Source organism: Parasteatoda tepidariorum, chromosome 11, assembly GCF_982258835.1.
Source record: "Parasteatoda tepidariorum strain Cologne lab strain chromosome 11, Ptep-v5.0, whole genome shotgun sequence".
In the NCBI taxonomy this organism is placed as follows: domain Eukaryota; kingdom Metazoa; phylum Arthropoda; class Arachnida; order Araneae; family Theridiidae; genus Parasteatoda; species Parasteatoda tepidariorum.
The window spans coordinates 44,898,398-44,918,770 of record NC_141765.1 but is presented as its reverse complement, the minus strand read 5'-3'; the positions used below and the strand labels follow the sequence as shown (position 1 = coordinate 44,918,770).

The window sequence follows — 20,373 nt, the reverse complement described above, 5'->3', positions numbered from 1 at the left end:
ACCAATTTAATTCCCATTTTGTATAATTTTATAGTGTTTATATATAAGGTAAAAAAGCATTCAAGTTTAAATATCAAATTTTATAATTTCAAATTTTATAAAAATAAATCTTATCAATATCTGAAGAAGCATTATTGATGTTAATCATAGTAAAAATTTTATGTTATATCCATTCTATATTAAGTAGCTATTGAAACTTTCAATCTTAGAAGATATTTTCGTACAGCTCTGGAAAAGCATCGGCGTATTAAGTGATTTGAGTTTTTAAACAGTTAACCTATTCAAACAGTTTATTCGTGTTTCAAGTGCATAAATATCAACAATGAAAAAATATATAGTCAGACTAAAACAGTGAACATCTTTAAGTTTAATACAATAAAACAGAAAAAAAACAATACTAAACATTCAAAACGAAAAAATAAACATACTTAAAATAAAAACAATACAATTCCATCAAATCATTATTCCATGAGTTTTTAAAGTGATTTATTTCAAATGTAGGGTTTCAACACATTAAATTATGAATTTCAATAAAAAATTTTAAATTATTTATTATCAGTTACTGAATTAAATTATAAATAATTATTAAAAACTACTTATTACTTGAAACTATTACAACGTATCATCAGTTTTGTGATGTATCGGGAAGAATATTTTTGATTAGATAAAATCAGTTCCAGTTTATTTAGTTTTCAATTTTAAGTACGTAAGTAAAAAGGTTTGTTAAAAGTCTTAAAACACTATTAAGAGAACCAAATTCTTTAAAAAATAAGCTTCATAATTAGGTTTTAGTGTACAAATATATGTTATTGTGATTATCGGGTATATTTATTATTCTACATCATTTTTTTGATCTTTGAAGTGAGCTAAACAAATTCCTGATAGAAATACGGTAAAAAGTTCTGGCACCATGAGTACTGATACTTTTTACCATGAAATTCAATTTTATTGCAGCCTTTTATACCGTAACTTTTTTAGTAATATTTATTTAACCACAGTGACTCAGTAAATATTATTGTTAAAATTATATGACAGCTGATTTTGATTTCGTATTCGCTGATTTTTATTTCGTTCGAGTGCCTGAACATTTTATAATTGAATGTTCAGGCTCTCGGGGTGCCAATATTTTTTACAGTAATATTATCACAAATGTTTTCAGTGTATCTATTTATGCAAAATAAATTAACTCAACTACTAAATGTTACGCCAATCAAGTTGCTGATTTGGTGCGCAATATTGTAGAAAATTCAAACTAAATACGCATTCTATTCAAATAGTAATAGTAAAAATTCAATGAATTCATTACTATACAACATTTCACACGATGATACCACATTTATGCAATGAGAAAAGTAAATACTATATTATCAACTGTAAAACTGTCATAGAATATTAAGCCCGAAATTTTAATGTAAAGTAGAAGAATAAAACAAAAAAAAACTGTTAAAAGATGCCTTTACTAAAGGAGGAATGAATATGTAGAGTGGAAAATAGATTCATACGAGATTCTTAGAATAAAATTTATGCTTCTAAGATTTGAATAAACCTAAGAAGAGTGATTCCTACTCATATCTCGTTAAATGTCATATCATAAAGCTGGACTTAATTGCCAAATGTAGCATGGATATATATTTCAAAGGTTTGCAAAGCATAAATTTGGAACTATGCTTTTAAAAAATTGCTGAAGATTTAGTTATTTCAAAAGATAGATAAAGATATTCATGTTTGCATGGATTTTGTAAATTCAATAAGTATAGTTGAGTTGGGCCAAATTCTCTTGGCGGAAGCAATGACTTGTGAAATTCCAAATGACAGTTATCTAACCTGGAATGAGGAAATCACGCCTATGAAGTGTCGAAGGGAAAGCCATTTGGAGCCTTCGATGCGGAAGAAGTCATTGATGAAACCTAAACACAAGTTACGAATTGGTGCTTGGAATGTAAGAACTATGTACCAATGTGGAAAAAGTAGACAGGTATCAATGGAAATGGATAGATACCAATTGGATATCTTGGGAATATCAGAACTTAGATGGACAGGTTTTGGCAAGATTAAAACTGGAAGTGAACAAATCATTTTGTACTCAGGAGCTGAAGAAAAGCACGAAAGAGGCGTGGCGCTAATCATTAATAAAGAAACAGCGAAGAGTCTTTTGGAATGGGAACCAATCAGTGAAAGAATTTTAAGAGCACGATTTTATTCAAAATATATTAAACTATCAATTATTCAAGTGTATGCACCAACGAATGATGCTGATGAGGAGGAAAAGGAGACATTTTATGATCAACTACAATGTGTTTTAAATCGAGTTCCAAAACATGACATGATAATTCTTATGGGAGACCTTAATGCTAAGGTTGGAAAACGGATTAGTGATGATGAAACCTCCATGGGAAACGAATCACCGGGTGAGAGGAACGAAAATGGAGAACTGTTTGTTTCCCTGTGCGAACTAAATAGTTTAAACATAGGTGGGAGTAGATTCAAGCATAGAGAGATACATAAATGTACATGGACCTCACCAGACGGAAGAACAAAGAATCAAATAGATCATATTGCAATTAATAACAAGTTCAGGAGCTCACTAAGAGACGTAAGAGCGATGAGAGGTGCCGACGTTGGATCAGATCACTACTTGATTCTTGCAATATTAAAACTAAAATTAAGAAAACCACCGAAGAAGACGGGACATAAAAGAATAAGCTATGACATTGCTAAGTTAAAAGCCAAAGAGTGCAGACAAGAATTTTCAATCGAGTTGAAAAACAGATTTGAGCTGTTAAAGGAAGAAGAAAATCATGGCAACACTGGGCAATCAGAAAATGAGGTAAAAGAAAAAGTTGAAGAGACTTGGGAACATATCAAAAACATTTATTGCGACGTAGCAGAAAAAGTGTTGGGTAAAAAGAAAGGAAAGAAAAGCAAAGAATGGATTACGGGTGAAACATTAATACTAATTGAAAGCAGAAGGAAAAAGAAAATACAGATGGAAACTACAAAGTCTGAAAGATTATTTAATCGGTATAGACAGCAGTATAGTCAAATTGATAGAGAAGTAAAAAAGTCAGCCAGAAAAGACAAAAGGAAATATTTCACAGACCTTGCCAATGAGGCTCAAGATGCAGCGCAAAAAGGACAAATAAGTACTTTCTATCAGAAAGTGAAACAAATAAAAGGAAATAAACGAAATTCGCAATGTGCAGTACGAGACAAAAACAATAAGTTACTTACTACGGATAAGAGGATCGAAGAAAGATGGAGAGAATATTTTGAAGATACGCTTAACGCACACCATGTTGAAAATTCTGAGCAACTCCCAAATGTTACATTAAATGTAGCATCTACTGTAGATTTTTCTTTGGAAGATATCTCGCTGGATGAGGTACAGAGTGCCCTGAGGGCCACAAAACCAAAGAAGGCTGCAGGGAGAGACGGAATCGTGGCAGAGATGCTTAAGGCAGATTTTGAAACCGCTACAAGACAGTTGCAAAAGCTCTTCAATGAAATCTGGAGAAATGAAAGAATACCAGAACAATGGAAAGAAGCAGTAATAGTGAAAATTCCCAAGAAAGGCGATCTAACAAAATGCGAAAATTGGAGGGGCATTAGCCTACTTTCCATACCGGGAAAAATATTTGGAAGAATAGTTTTGAATAGACTAAAACATGAAATTTATGGAATTTTAAGAGAAGAACAGGCAGGTTTCCGCAGTGGAAGTGGAACAATGCAGCAAATCTTCACACTTAGAAATATCATTGAGCAAAGCTTAGAATTTAACACCTCTTTATATTTAAACTTTATTGATTTCAGTAAAGCCTTTGATTCAGTTAAGAGAGAGAAATTATGGGAAATTTTATCACTTTATAATATACCAGAAAAATATATTAACATAATCAAAGATATGTATGATAACAGCAAAGCATGTATAGAAGTAAATGGAGAATTAACTGAATTCTTTTTAGTAAAAACTGGCGTGAGACAGGGATGTGTTTTATCGGGATTTTTATTTATACTGGTGATAGACTGGATTATGCGAAACAGCTTGAAAGATGAAAAAAGAGGAATAAGGTGGAATTTCACAACTACTTTAGAAGACCTTGATTTTGCTGATGACATCGTACTTATTTCATCCAAATGTACAGACCTTCAACTTAAAACAGACAAATTCAACAAATATTCAAATAGTGTAGGTTTATTCATGAACAAGAAGAAAACTAAAGTAATGAGAATAAATCAAAAGAAAAATGACAAAATTAAAATCGAAAATCACGAAATAGATGACATAGAATCATTTAGCTATTTAGGTTCTATTGTAGATAAAAAAGGTGGAAGTAGCGAAGATATTAGACAGAGAATAATCAAAGCAAGAACATGTTTTAAGGGATTACATAAATTTTGGAGAGAGTCAAATATTGAAATAAAGACAAAAATAGTTGTTTACAAAGCTATTGTTAGAGCAGTACTATTATATGGCGCAGAAACCTGGAAACAGACTAAGATCGAAATACAAAAATTAGAAACCTTTCAAAACAAATGTTTAAGATTTATTTTTAAAATTTTCTGGCCTTACAAAGTATCAAATCAAAATCTATTAAAGAAAGCTAAAATAAAAACAATCGAAGATGAAATTAAAAAACGAAGATGGAGCTGGCTCGGACATATCCTTAGAATGCCCAAAGAAAAAATTTCATCTGTTGCGCTTACATGGGCCCCTGATGGTAAGAGAACAAGAGGAAGACCCAGACTTACCATCCAGCGCATGTTTTTGGGCGAATTAAAAGAATGTGGAATATCTGGCTGGGAGGAAGCAAGATCTATTGCTAAAGACAGGAGGCGTTGGAGGGATATGCTGGAGGCCTTAAGTGCCCAAGGCACGTAGAGGATAAGTAAGTAAGTAAGTAGTTGAGTTGATATACTTTGACATTATTATTATAAGTGTATATATATATATATATATATATATATATATATGTGTGTGTGTGTGTATATATATATATATATATATATATATATATATATATATGTGTGTGTGTATATATATATATATATATATATATATATATATATATATATGTGTGTGTGTATATATATATATATATATATATATGTGTGTGTGTGTGTGTATATATATATATTTGTTTGCTGTCACAGCATGGAGTTTAGTGCAAAGATGTAGTAGCATTGAGAGCGAACCATATTAAAATACATTATATTTCTTTTCCAATATTATAACATAAAAGTCGTTATAATCTATGCTTGAATAATTAAAAAATGATTTATTGAAAATTTTTATTTAGTCTAAATGTACTTCTTTAATAATTAAATGTAAAACTTTTAGAATCATGTTCTAACCCTTTTAAAAGCAGAAAAATAGAAACATGCTGAATATGTCATCACTTATGCTTACATATTGAAAGAAAATACGTTTTATATCTTAATGGCTTCCCTTTTGCAACTGAAATGAAAAGTTTAATAAACAACGATAATTTTAACTGTTTTCAATGCTTAAACCATGAACGAAGGTTTATTAGACATTTTACATAAATTCACTAATTTTATGCACATCTTAATATTTAAAATTGTAGTAAGAGTTCTAAATATCGGAGGAATTTTGTGTTCATAGAGGATTTTGTGATGGAACTAACCCGCATTTGCATTACAAGGAGAAAGAAATCATGAAAACCTCCCAATGTTAGCCTTCCAGGCAAAAAGACACTAACCCATGATCCGCCTACCACTGAAAATATTTTACGTCAGCAATGTGATCGTTGCGAACCGGATGCGGAATTCGGATCGATAAACTATTGTTGGAATTTGAACTAGAGGGATCTCATTAGGAGGCGAGTGCTCTTTCTTTCCCCTCAGCCACCACGACTTTTGATACCCCAATTTTTTTTTTCATTTATAACCGTAGTTGAACAGCAAACCCAATTTTTGGGTTTACGACTACTAATGATAAACTCCTTGGCTTTGCATTTTTGAACCCAATCCAGAAGACAAGGGAACTCCTGGATTAAGTATTGGGAGAAATTTGTCTTCGAGGAGGATTTTTTGATGGAACTAACCCACAATTGCGATGCATGAAGCATCTCACTGGAAGGCGAAAGCTCTATCCTTTGAGCCGCCACGACTCTTGGTAGCTCTGTTTTATTTTATTTTATATCCGTCGTTGAACAGCCGACCTATTTTTTGGGTTTACGACTAGTAATGTTCAAATCCGTAGCCATGTAATTTGGTATGATTGCGAGTGTATTCCCATCTAAGCTCTTGAACCTCATATAATACCATAGTAATTCCCTTTCATTTTCAATTCAACAAAAAAAAATGGATATTTTTTTTATTTAAAAATTTCTGAACATGATTTGAATTTAAAAAGAAATGAAAACTATTCAGAAAAATAACTCATAATTGGCTAAATTGGCTAAAAATTAAGAATTCGCCACATATAAATAAGGAAAATCTCAAAGTAAACGGTTAATTATAAATTTAGTTACATGCATGATATGTTTAGATTTTTGTTAATTCACTTTTACCTGATTTATTCAGTTTTATCTAGGGTCTTAATATTTCTAGGGAGTAATCTGCAGCAATTAAATAAATGTTAAAAGTTAGTCTCAAAACAAAATATTAATGTATTTACTAATTAAAAGAGTAAATAATCATAAATACAAAAGATTATTCAAAGCAATCAAGTCTCAAAGGATTTTAAATATCATCCGTTTATTGTTTCATAATAATTACATCGTGTCATTATTCACCGTTTATGAACAAATAATAAGGAATCGATTTAATTAGATCAAGGGGCAGATGCATCCAGTTTTTGAAATAAACAAAACTTTATGCTCATCATATTTAATTAAAGACCTGAAATCGTGAGGGTGGTTCAGGAAATGAAGTATTTCCATCCAGAGTTGCAAACGGTAATTTAAAGTGGCACAGGTGCAAGACAAAACAAGAGCACCTAACTTCATTTTATACTCCACCAAGAGTATTTCAAGAGTCTTTTGAAGTATACTTCAGATGCTTCCTTTCTCACAAAATGTAAAATTTCGCTCACATTTTTCTAGCCCGAAGCTATTATAACCATTAGAAAAGGAAAACATCTAAAAATCATCTCGTAGACATTCTTCGAAATATCTGTTTACACTTCAAAGATTATGGCTGTTTAAAGTAAGAGGAAGAGGTACAACAAAAATTTTGCTTATAAAATATCTTGAAGAATATATCATCAGAAGAGCGTGAGAAGTTATTTTTATGCCGTGTAGTTTCGCTAGGATGCTTTTATTTCCATTATAATGCTAAGAGGTGAAATTTGTTCCTACACGTGATAACAGTTATACACGCTAAATCTTTAAAAGGAAAACTACCAACATCTTATTCATTAAGATATTTTATAATACAAAATTCATTATAATATTCATAATGGAGTTTCAAGTTCTGAATTCATAAATAATAAACAGTTGCTTAGTTTAGACGTATATTTTAATATTCTGTTTAGAATTTGCTTTTACTTTTAATTGAAATTGTTTTTTGATGCAAATATTTTTTTCAAAAATGTTATGAAATAAATTGTTTTTGAATAGTTTTATGAATGTATAAGTAATTGGGGCTTAGCAAAATCTTAAATCGTATTAACATGTGGTATAATAAAGTGTTAATATGCTTCAAATATAAGCAATATTCTACAACAAAACTGAATTTTTAGACTTTTGTTAGTTTTACTTTAACGCATCACTATTCTTACTCAAACGTTTTCAAAAGTTTAAAAGGAGCACACCTTAAAGCAGCAGAATTATTTGAATAATAAATATGTTATTGTGAGAGTGTGTAATAATCTTCGGCATTTTTTGTAATAACCTGCGAACTTTTATGAAAAAATTATGTATTTGATTGAAAGAAGTGTTTGAATTCTTCAATACGAGATATTGTTTTTCTCAAATACATGAAACACTGTTGATTGTATATGCAACATAAAATATTTCAATTCATAAAACTAGATGCTGTGTTGTTGTTCTTTTAAAAAATAAGAAAAAGAAAAAAAAAACTTGTAACTTGATTTGCAAATTGCAACTTGATTCAGATTTAAATTATGACACATACCTTATTAAGAATCTTTTCCGATGTTTATTTTTTGAACTATTATTAGTATTTATTATTGGTGTTAATTATTAGTGTTTATTTCATAAGCTGATTATCGAAGAGGCCAACGTTTTTGCTTCAGCAAGTTGTCCCCTTCGATTTAATTTCATTATATTTTTAGGACATTTACTAAAGTGATTTTATTGTAAAAGAGTTTCGGTGGATTTTAAATTCCTTAGTGTTTTCCAAAAAATTGTATAATTCAAGAACTCAAACTAAACTTTAATTTCTTACTTCTATGTAGGTAAATATAAATTCATTAACAAACTCTATTTTTTCCTTCTCTTTCATTTTAACACGAAATTTTTACACGTACTACTGTATGGTAATAAAATTTCTGATTAAAAAACATATTTTTGCTTAATACGACCAACATATATGGTATTTAAACAATTCATTTGGTAATTTTTTTGTTCATATGATCTCTGTTTATCGGAAGTTCTGGTTTCTGAAATTATATTTCGTATCACGACGTGCTTAGTAAAAAATATGAAAATGTAAAGCAAACTTTTTTGAGTAAATTATTTTTATTCCATGCTCTAATTTATCATGATAAAATAGTCAAATGTTGCCAGAGATACCAAATTTTTTCACTTATTATTAAACCATATATTATTGTTAATTTCATCAAAATCATTACCAAGGCACTTCCGTAAAAAATTACAGAGTTTTATGGTGGTCCCATAGAGCTAGAAACAAACAACAAACAATTTAAATAATAAAAAAAAATATTTCAAAATTGCATAACCTCCAAAATGAAAGTATATTTAAACGTAACAAACATATAAAATGAACAATGTTTGAAAAACGCACGACTATCATTGACATTGTTTTCAGTTGATAAGAAACAGCTATTTAAAAATATGAAACGACATGGTTCCTCATTTTTTAGCTGTCTTTTTTTCTAAACTTTTCTATATAAACTTCTTTTTTTATCGTCATTGTTGGGACATTAACATAATGATGTCAACACATATAAGTTAGCTTCGTCAAAATTATTGGGTTCTTGGCTCAAATCGTTTAAGTTTTGTAGGAATAAATATACGGACATCTGTCTTTTTATTATGATACCTTCTTCTTTCGTTATTTTCTTTAGAATCGGCGATGGAGATATTATAAAATGCACCCAAAAGTTTTTAGGTGGTATCGTCACTGTCTTACGGTCTTTGATTTTTATAACCTTTAAAAAGGACTCTACTGTGCCTTTTCGCGTCACTACGTCTTTATTACTTTACTAGGAGGTATTCATAAAACAGGGACTGTATACTCATAAAATAGCATTATTTTTTGATATTTCGATTTAATATTCCTAATTAAAAACTAGTATGTTATATTATACCCTTTTCAATATGAACAACATGAAGTGATTGTTTATATAACAGCAAAGTTACTGAAAATTGAAAAAATCAAATTTTATAATATATTTATGTTCGAATATATCTGCTGTTTGTATGTCTGTTGAATATATCTGTTGTGTTTGAATATATGGTTGAAAAAACAATTTTTCAATAAATCAAGTTCGTTACAATCAAATCCGATCATTCAAACTCAAGTTATTCATTTTTTCTTATTTTGCGCACTGCATACCAGAAATTTTGAAAATGAAAAGCCCTATCACCATTTAGAAATAAACATGTGATTATACTACCTTTATAATCATTACATTGAATTTTTACTGTAAAATGAGATAACCTGATGAGATAACTGTGAAATGAGATACGTAAATTGAGATAACATAAGCCAAAAATTGTTTTAAAATTCATATTGAAATTAAATGCTCAGTCTACAAATATTTTAATAATGTCTTTGTATATTTTAGTTTCTTCTTCGTTACTTGACAATACAACATTTATATCGCTATTCCTGACACAGTTCTAACATAAGTTATTTCAAATTTCCGTTGGTAACTTAATAATAATAATTCATAAGTTATAAGATATTTTCTAGATGTCTATTATAAAATATAAACACCACCTTTTTTACTTATTTTCCTACATATATTTTTTCCATTTCCTAGAAAAATAGTTTATATATTTTTATATAAACTATTTTTCTAGATTATATTTAAAAAAATATATATATATTTTTTTTTAGCTTTATAATGCAGTTAAGGTAAGATTAATCAATTTTGGAGAAAACTAAAGACATATGTTAATAAAAGAAAACCTATTTCAATCACAAAAAACTTATTTTATTTTGACATTTTATAATTTAGTTTAATAAATAATTAGGAAGTAATTAAAAATAAAAAGGCAAATAAATTTATATTGAAATAACAATTGAAGGTCAGAGCTGACAACAAATTCTGACAACAGGTCATATTGGAAAATGGTAAACTGTATTTTTGAAAATAAAAGTTCTTTTAATTTTTAACCAAAACCTTTCACATACATCTAAAAATTATCAAGTCTGCAAAAAAAGGTGAATTGATTATAAGATAAGCGAAAATATAGATTATACATCAATTGTGAAAGTATGCAGACAACAAAAGGAATTTCGTAAAAAATTAGGCATTGTATTGTACTTTGGTAGAACAAATAAAAGTCGGTGATGACAACTGTTTCTGATAACAGCAGTGACTTTGATGGCTACATTGGGAGATGGTAAACATAATTTTTGGGCAGAAAACAAATCTTTTGATTTTTTGTAAAAAAACTTTTCAGATACTTTAGAAAACTACCAACCCTCTAAAAAAGTAAATTGATTATGCGAGGGAAAAAAATAATGGTTATACAGTAATCTTAAAATCATGTATATAACAAAAGGAATGAGGTGCAAAATTAAGCATTGTATTGCGTGTACTTTACAGCCACACGGCAGGTACAAAGTAGGCAACTAACGCCATGCTACCACAGATCTATGGAAAAGTATAAAATTGCATTCATTGGCCATCTATGAGGTTTATTGGTTAATTTAAAATTTGCTGTATCATTTGCACTGTGGTATAGTGTAATAATGTGATATGCACATTTGTTCGCAATCTTGCTATCAAACAACTTATAGGGGAGATTGTTGTATCTTTGACTAAACGTATCTCGAACCAGGGATACGTTTGTGCCAACTAGTAAAAAATTTTCCTATTTAGTACATGCATTTTACAGAATATAATTTTTTATTTTTCCAGTTGCTTAGTCTCAGAAATGTCTGAATATTTTCTCTCTAGCTTTTCAATCACTTTGACTTGAAAATGAAATTCTGTAAAACTTACATATTAATAGATAGATGATAGATGCGCATCACAAAGTCGTGTTTTGTAAAATAAAATAATAACTTTATAAAAAGTTCCAACTTCTAAAGTTTATGGCAGAATTCGTTAACTATTTTCAATAGATAAAAAAGCTTATAAAGTAATCTCCCATCATTTTTAAATTATTTGAAAATTAGCTTTTTTTGAGAAAAAAATAAGAAACAAAAACTGGTCAAAGGTTTTTCCCTATGTAAAAAAAAATGACATAATCAATTAAAAATGATCATTTATGTAATAAAAGAGTGAAAACATTATAGCCATTTTTAAAGCATTGAGATAGCATACCTAATATCATTTGTTGTTTGATTGCTCAAAATAATTTTAAAAATAGTTGTCGAACTGACGAAACTTTTAATAAATGCCTTCGTTTCAAGATGCTCTCTCTTCACAGTCATTTATTAAATAAATTATAGTAAACACCTCTCTTCTTTTTTTAATCAGAGAAGAAATACTTTTCTTCATCTTCTTCAAATATATTATTGATTCTAAGGTTTAGTTACGTTTTTTCTTCCCTTTAATTGGCTTTTACTTGGTTCGGTAAAGATTTTATAGCGGCATTTTGTTCATGATATTCTCAGAAAAAAAGGACGCAAGTACAAAACAATTTTGTAACCCCCATGGTTTTATGATGAATCATTTAGAGGTAATAAATTTGGGCATGAAAATAAAATTGCATAAAGGATATAAGTATATATATAAAAATATATTGCTTAAAAATAAATTACTTCTCCTTAAATTAAAAATAAATGCGCCGTGAATTTTTCCAGGAGAACTCATAAATACTTTGATTTAATGAAAGTTTTTAAATAATATACAGTTGATGCCTGGATTACTTTTCGAAATTGCAAAAAAATTATATCGGTTGAAATAATATTTTGAAGGCTATATATAATATATTGATGTAGAAAATTTCATATTCAAATAACTTCAGGTTAGAAATGTCTTAAATTAAAGGGAAACAATTATTTGAAAAAAAAAACATACATTAATTTTCATTTTTAATCAACTGTCTGAATGTTAGTGAAATTTTTTGGTACTTAAAAAATTTAATATAATTTATCATAGCGTTCTTCGAATAAAAAAATCTAATTTTAATTCTCTGTGATATAAGATATATGTATTACACGCAGGTACATTGTGCTAAGAGAAATTGATTATTATTTATATTATCCTTTAATCATTAGTTTTTAATTTCGTTTCCATTGCAATTGACCTAGTATTTTTGTACAATCAAGTATTTTAATTATTTTTTAACTTCTAATAGATGCGTGCTTGGTAATTTACTTATCTTTTTAAAACTTTTTCTACACTTTTGTATTCAAACTAATTTTCAAAGATCTATCATTTAACAAAAATAGCAATTTAAATTTGAAAAAAATAATAATTTAGAGTTCATTAACCTGAAAATAAAGTCATTTCACTTCCTTTTAAAAGTATAATTTTCGTAAGGCATTAACCTAAAGCTTATTCAGTATTATTGCAATATTATCTTCAAGTGAAAAATTTTAAAAAATTACTTTTTTGAAAAAAAATCAGAAGAACACTTTTTAGAAGGAAGTCGAATAACTTTTATTTACTTTCGCTAAAACGTAATTTAAGCATTTAATTTCTATGTGCAAATCAGTTTTATAATATTTTCAGTAATAATTTCTAATAGTTGCTTCCTAAAAAAACAATTATAATAGTATAATTATAATAGCTAAAATATTTCAGCTATTAATTATTCATCTATTATTATATTATATTACCAAATAATATTATTCTTAAAATCTTCAAGGCTCAGTTATTTTTGTCACTTTAAATGTAACTCAATTCCTAAAGAATCAGAAGAGTTTCACGAATCATCAAGAATCAGTAAAGTTTCAAGAGGGAGTAGAGTTGCTGAGAAATAATTTTTTATTTCTTTACAATTTCTATTTATAAACGGATATATTAACTTTAAGATTCAGTTTAAACATGCATTAGATTTTCGTTTTAACCTAAAATATAATTTTCTCTAAAATCTAATTGAATAGTGTGTATATAACGATCTCATTATCATCTCAAATACAGGTGGTTTTAATAGTTGTTAGTGGTAAGCATTTTTAAGACAGTTCCTTTCACAAGGTATCAATATCACCTTTAAAACGTTAATGAGCCGAAAAGATAAAACTTAGCTAAAAGTTGCTTTCATTCTCAAAATTAGAAATTCTCATGAATAAAAGAACAATTTCTTTAAAATCTTTTATAAAAATTCTTTTTCTAAGAGTTTTGTTCTAATTTATTTCAGGTGAGTGGCGTCTTGACGAATACTGGACATAGTGTGGCATTTCGGATCTCTAATCTACATCCCAGTGTGCCAATTAACATAAGTGGAGGTCCTTTGTCTTATAAATACCGATTTCATGAACTACATCTACACTATGGGCAGAGTGACGACAAGGGATCTGAACACACCGTTTCCGGAATATCATTTCCTGGAGAGGTATGTTATTCATTTTTAATTAACAAATATGCATATAGTTTACCATCTATGTAGAAGGAAGGAAGAAATACTTGTAAAAAATCTCCCAGTAACTAGTAATGCGTCTTTCCAATAAAAATGCATTATATATATATATATATATATATATATATATATATATATATATATCAGGGCCCGAAAAACCACCCGTCCGCCCGTCGTCGGCGGTCAAAAATTCCCTGCGGTTAACAAATATCTCGAATCCGACGTCCGCGCGGATGGCCATTTTCCCATTAATATTCGTGATACATTTTCAATTTTTGTTATCTTACAAGAGTCTAGCGCCTTACTTCTAAAATGACCCTCAAATCTAGAAATACGGCAACATACTGCGCTTGGTGGAATTGATGTTTTCTCTGTCTGGGAGTACTGCAGTGGTTAAAAGAGGCTTTTCAGCAATGAGCTTACAAAAAAACACATTACGTACTGCTCTTAAACAAGAAGCGTTAAACGCAATTATGAACATCCACCTAAATGGAAAACCCCTTTCAGATTTCTGTGCAGAAACCTCTGTAAATCATTGGCTTGATTGTGGAACTGGCAAACGTCATATTTGTTTCATTTAAAAAACGAAGTACCCTCGGATAAATTGACATTCCAGATAACCTGACCTTTGTCATTTAAATTACTTCATAAAAGAAATACTAGGTTTTACTATCAGTAACCTAGTATTTGTAATCCTAGTAACTACTAATTCATTGTGCAATTTATGTAAATGTTTGTAATAAATAAGAGAAAATTATATTTTTATTAATTTAGAAGCTACGGGTTAGTTTCAAAGGAGGACGGGTACATTGGTGGACAAGCCGTCCTCGGGGACGGGTAAAACTTCTGACTTTCTTCGAGCCCTGATATATATATATATATATATATATATATATACAGTGCTGCCAACTGCTCCGCTTTGGTAGCGAATTAAAAAGTAAAATTTGAAGTATTATCATAATTACGGTTACTCTTTCTAGGAATCACCACGAGATAAATGTAATTAAGTTTCATTTAACATGATACTTTGAATTCTTTACATGTCATGGTGGAAAAATTACTTAAAATGAAAATATGAAACTAATAATAACTTAAATTTCATTACCACAAGAAAAGGACTTTTTACAATTTTTCAAAGTGGAGCAAGTTGGCATTTCTGTATATATATATATATATATGCTAATTACAAACAGCACAGGAAAACACATAAAACTCTAATCAAAAATCATATCTGATATGACTTTTTGGTTTTTTTTACTCTAAATTAGATGGCAAGCAATATACCACGTGATTCACACAATGTGTGGAATTCATATGAATACGATGGGACAATGTGTAATTTTCATTTACGAATATGAGAAAATCATTTAGTATTCACATTTGATACTAAGATATTTCAAGCACAGATAAATATTTACAAAATATTATTTTTTGACAAATGCATACTTGTGCCACGTGCAAGACAAAATCATGGATTCACCCTGTTTCAATCTGCTGCTCATCAGTTAAATAAATAATTAAATAAAAGTTTTAAAAAAATTGTCCCAACTTTTCCTATGGTTAAACATCTCATGTCCCGTAATAGTATTTGAGTCCTTTATAATTATGTTTGAGTTGTGTAGTATATTAAATTTTTTAAACTATTTTCTCACATGAGAAATGATTGCGATTGTTTTAGCTGATACCGTTTATTTCTTTTCAAATCTTTTACTTTATATTCCATCCTGAACTTTTTCTTCATTTCATTTTATTCTCTTACAACAAGTATGAATCATTCTGAATAGAAATATTGCCAACATAATCATGTGGAAAAAAAGGAATAAGACCTTTAAGAACTACACTCATATAAGAGTTTGTGTAGTTTGCACCAATTCTTCAAGCTCATTGGTATTCTACCCATGAAATATCTTCGGGCACTTCCAAAACACCTTTAGCTAGACAGAGGATAAACAAGATTCCCTATACTAATATGATTACTTATTCTGAGAGTTTTTATATTGAGAACGGAAAGCACATCGAATAATTCGCATTTTTTACCATACAGTGGAAAACAAACTATGCAGAAGAAATTTAAATTTAGGATTCTATATCTTCAGAATTGAAAAAGAATGGACATATTTTTTTGTTCCTTTATTGTTTTTATTATGTTTAAAAATGAACCCTTTATCAATTGGTAAATGGTATATTATTTAGAAACATCTAAGTAGTTTTCCACGAAAATATTTTCAAACTAGAAAACGTTTCAAAAAAGAGTTTTTGGACTCAAAAGAACAGCGATAGAGAATTTTGTTTTGAGGAATTCCTTCTAATAAAAATTACCTGAACACAAATTGAGTTCTTGCACGATAAAACCGTTATAAATTGCTTGCGTTTTTTTGCTGATATTCATTTAAATATATTGAGAATAAATTCTTTTTAATTTTATAACGATTGAAGAAAGATTTTTTTGCATACATTTCATAATTATTTAAGTTCATTAGAAAATGCGATAAAATTTCTTTGTATCATAAAATATTTCCTTGATTCAGATTTTAACTAATATTTCAGTTAAACTTTCAATTATTTTATTGATTTACTATAATAAAAAAAAACATGTTTTCATTATATTTGTGTTAAAGATAAGTTGTAACTGATTAACAAGCTGCTACACAAGAAAAAAACATATTTGTTCATTTTTAATTAAAAAGATCCTAATTACTTCGCAAGTGATATTGGATAAACAAATAAAGCATACAAATACATTCCGAACAAATGCATCGTACAAAATGCATTTAAACACTTTTTTACATTGATAATATTATTTAATAAAGCACATTCAGGCATGAGACTTATAAAATGCAATGTTAACCTGTCTACTGGATTATTAACAAAAAATAAATAAATATTTTGCTAAATTATGCTTAGGAAGAGGCTTGTGAGTTAATACATGACTAAATTATCATTACAGCTATCACTAATTCAGCCCTTATTTTATTACAACCATTTCCAGAAGTTTAAAAAGGAAATTTGTTTTCACAAATAACTCAAGAAATAGAGCACCTAATCATATGAAATTTTGTATGAAATTATATCAAAATATAATAAAAATTATGATAAAAATCTAATGGCATAAATTCAATATTACAAGTTACTAGGCATTATAACTAAGCAGTCCGAAAATCAATTGCAAAATGGAACTGTAAGGTGGGGTACGACAGCCCTGATGCATTAGAGGTGACACAATGAACTCCAATGCAGTTTATGAGGTTTAAAAGTGTTTTGGGACAACAAATTTATGATGTTCGTTAAAAAAAAAAAAAACAGTTTTCATTCAGGTAGGGTTTTGTGCCAAGAGCATCCCAAATATTCACGATAAGATTTATGCCCGCTGATCTCTCTAGCTGCTCCATCTCATGTACCTCCAAAATATTCTTAGACTAAACCACGACTGTGCAGACGATTGTTGTCATCAATAAAAAATACGGAGGAACAACGACGCCTTCAAACAATCTTACTTTAGGTTTTAAGATTTCAGTCCTATACTTAAAGAGAAATTAAGTTGCCTCTCTCTGAAAGACATAGACTATTGGGTCGGCAAGTATTAAACCGTTCTAAACTATAAGGTCTCAACTTCCATAGTTGCCTATATGTATGATATTAGAGAGACGGTGACGGTTCTCAAAATACACTGTTAAAATTTTCATTCTAAAATAATGGTAAAATAACTGGCAGCCGTCTGTCCATCCGATTAACCGTAACGTTTACGGTAAAGTACATTTTTTTCCTTCATGGTTTTGAAACCATTTACGAAAAAAATAGTTTTAAAACAATGAAGGCGAAACTATACGGTTTTTTAACCATCTACAATAGTATTTTTGAAAATCTTTAAAAAAAATAATTACTTAACTAGACATAGGAGCTCGGCTTTTCGTAAGGTAATGGGCATTGGATAGTGCTATATACTGGAAATTCCTCATGTGTTAAAGGGAATGGTGGAAATATTGTGGTGTTCACACTAGAACTCGAACTCCAGTTCGGCCGGTCATGAGATTGACAGATAAGCCCGCTCGGCTATGATATGTACGCACTTGCGAAGAACTAAGTAGCTTCATTAGGTGGTTCTAGTAGGTGCAATAAAATTCTGGTTGTTTAACCGTATTAGGTGAAAGCAGTTAATAAACAGTTTTTCTCAAATTTAACAGTTTGATTTCCATTTTGTTTATGGTTATTTGATTGTTTTGATTAAATATGGTAAGACAACCATTCAATAAATTGTTATTTAACCATTTTTTCCGAGAAATTTCTAACAGTGTATGTGAACGCGTCTAGAATCATTTTACAATTGTACGGACTTAATGGAGCCTAGTCAGCAAAGAGAACATAGGTTTATTGCGCCTTGTGGACAGGTTGATGATGCTTAATACACCAATTCATGATAGAATTAAATTATTAAGCAAATAAATAGTAATTTAATTACTTTGAAGTCAACAATTAATGTTTCAAGTATCTAATTAAATGTAATAACATTAAATGTAAACAAGTATCTATGCTCAAATATCTAAATTACTAATTCTAAACGGAGAAAAATTTCTGATACCATTGTGCTCGCTAATGTGCTTTATTTTTTACGTAAAGAAAGCTTCTCTTTGAAAAGTTGATTTTAAAGCCAATGTTCTCTACTACATTTCAGAACTTCAGCTGTTTGTACTTAAACTCTGATTGGGTTAATACAGCGTAAAGCAAAATAATATGGCATAGCATATATCCATAGATGAAATTAAAAATAATTTCATTAAATACTCTTATTTGAAAATTATTATTTAATAGGATAATTCATTAAAAAAACATAAAATTATCTTTAAGCAAATTTTATCTTTAAGAAACAACTTTGCGTTTCCTATAAATATGCATAACAGTTCAAACCTTGATTAAATAATCAATTAAAATTATTTAATGCACAGTTTCATTTTCAAGACTCGTTTCAAGTTTAGTTACAAATGCTTGATTACACTAAGTCACGCACAAAAAGCAAGAATAGCTATAAAAAAATAATAAATATTGATGAAATTAAGAACTTTATCCAGATAAGCCATAAGAAAAATATTAAATAATTGGTTCCAACTGTAGCCTTAGGCAATGTATTGTTTTAATGAGGCGGTGCAGTTCTTTCTTTAAAGCATACAATTATTTTACTGTTCTTTTTATTGACCTTTGAAGCATTAAATTCAACATCGAAGCTCTAAACTTTTATACATCTATTTAAATATTTGAATAACTTTTTTTGGAGGTTGAATATATTTGTTGTTCATAATTAAGTAATTTATTTCTTTTAGAGCATAGAAAACAATATAAAGTCGAATATTTTGCTGAAATTAATATCTCAAGTGTATATCCTCTTCAGGGAAACTTTAAGTTCGCAAGTTACGCTTCAATAATTTGATTTCATCATTGAAAAAAATTAATTAATCCCTGATAAAATAACCAAGTAAAGATTTTTTTATATCCAATTCATTAACGTCTAGTCGAATAGGAAACAAGCATATTATGCATTTCTTATAAGCAATTTTCTGTCATTTTTGTTCATTATTCCGGAACACAGTTTAGGTTAAATTTTTAGAAAACAATCATAGTTTTTTTCTCGTATATTTATTTCATTGGTACTTATTTGTTATTCTTTCTTATTTATCTGAATTTTAAGACTTCGCTGTCTTTTCTTTTTACGACAATCAAAAATTCAATTTTTATTTCACATTACAAAATTTGGTAATAGCTTCCTCACTGCTGGATTTTTCAAGCAAAAATAGATTCTGATATCCCAGCACATTGCATTTAACACGTATGAAACATTAACGCATGGTGTTAATCTATTATAAAAGATTGTTTAGTCTAAAGTCAAATACCTATTTAAAGTTTGTTTTAAAGTTCACAATTTTATAACATAAAATAGCATTCTTAAATCCGCCAAAAGTTAAAAATTTCTATCATGGATTACGTTTTGTACGATTAAGAGATATTTCATTAATTATAAGAATAAAACATTTGTTTTTAAAGATATAAAGTTTGTTAGAAAATGAAAAACATGATCCAAAATCAGAAATATCAATACCTTAAATCAGAGTCGTATGAAAAATTGGCACTTCTTAATAGTTCAGATAAATAAAGTACTGAAAAATATATATGTTCACGTATTCATTTCAAAGAAAAATTTTCATTTGATTTTGTTTCAATAAAAATCCTTTATTTCCAGCAACTTAAGAGGAGGAAATTTTAATGGAAAATAGGTCTCCCATTTATATAGTTCTGGCACACGACGATTCGTGAAGAGGATATTCTGCAACAAAAAACTGAATTTATGTTGACACTTATTGTGAAAACATAACAAAAATAGCTTTCAGTAAAACATGGTTCGCTTAAAGCATTGGAGCATTGATATAAAATATCCATTCTAGATTTTTTTTACGTTGTAAACTAAGTTATTAAGTAAAACGAAAGTTGTATTACTTAAGTTAAGCGAAATATA

At 28.8% G+C, this 20,373-nt stretch overlaps 2 protein-coding genes across 2 annotated transcripts in view; both read left to right on the top strand.

Moving 5' to 3' along the window:
- The window catches only part of LOC107447997 (carbonic anhydrase-related protein 10-like), a 610,624-nt gene that overhangs the window by 381,595 nt on the left and 208,656 nt on the right, over nucleotides 1-20,373 (top strand). The window contains exon 4 of the mRNA XM_071187366.2: nucleotides 13,656-13,850. Coding sequence (XP_071043467.1) covers nucleotides 13,656-13,850 — 195 coding nt within the window. The remainder of the gene's footprint in view (nucleotides 1-13,655; nucleotides 13,851-20,373) is intronic.
- Nucleotides 1,771-4,901, top strand: LOC147801562 (uncharacterized). Its single transcript, XM_087154655.1, has one exon. It carries the CDS (start codon nucleotides 1,790-1,792, stop codon nucleotides 4,877-4,879), a length of 3,090 nt encoding a protein of 1,029 aa, XP_087010781.1. The 5' UTR covers nucleotides 1,771-1,789; the 3' UTR covers nucleotides 4,880-4,901.

Bases quoted from the DNA above. Each gene is read 5' to 3' on its own strand.
- LOC147801562 (XM_087154655.1), top strand. From the start codon at position 1,790: ATGACTTGTGAAATTCCAAATGACAGTTATCTAACCTGGAATGAGGAA.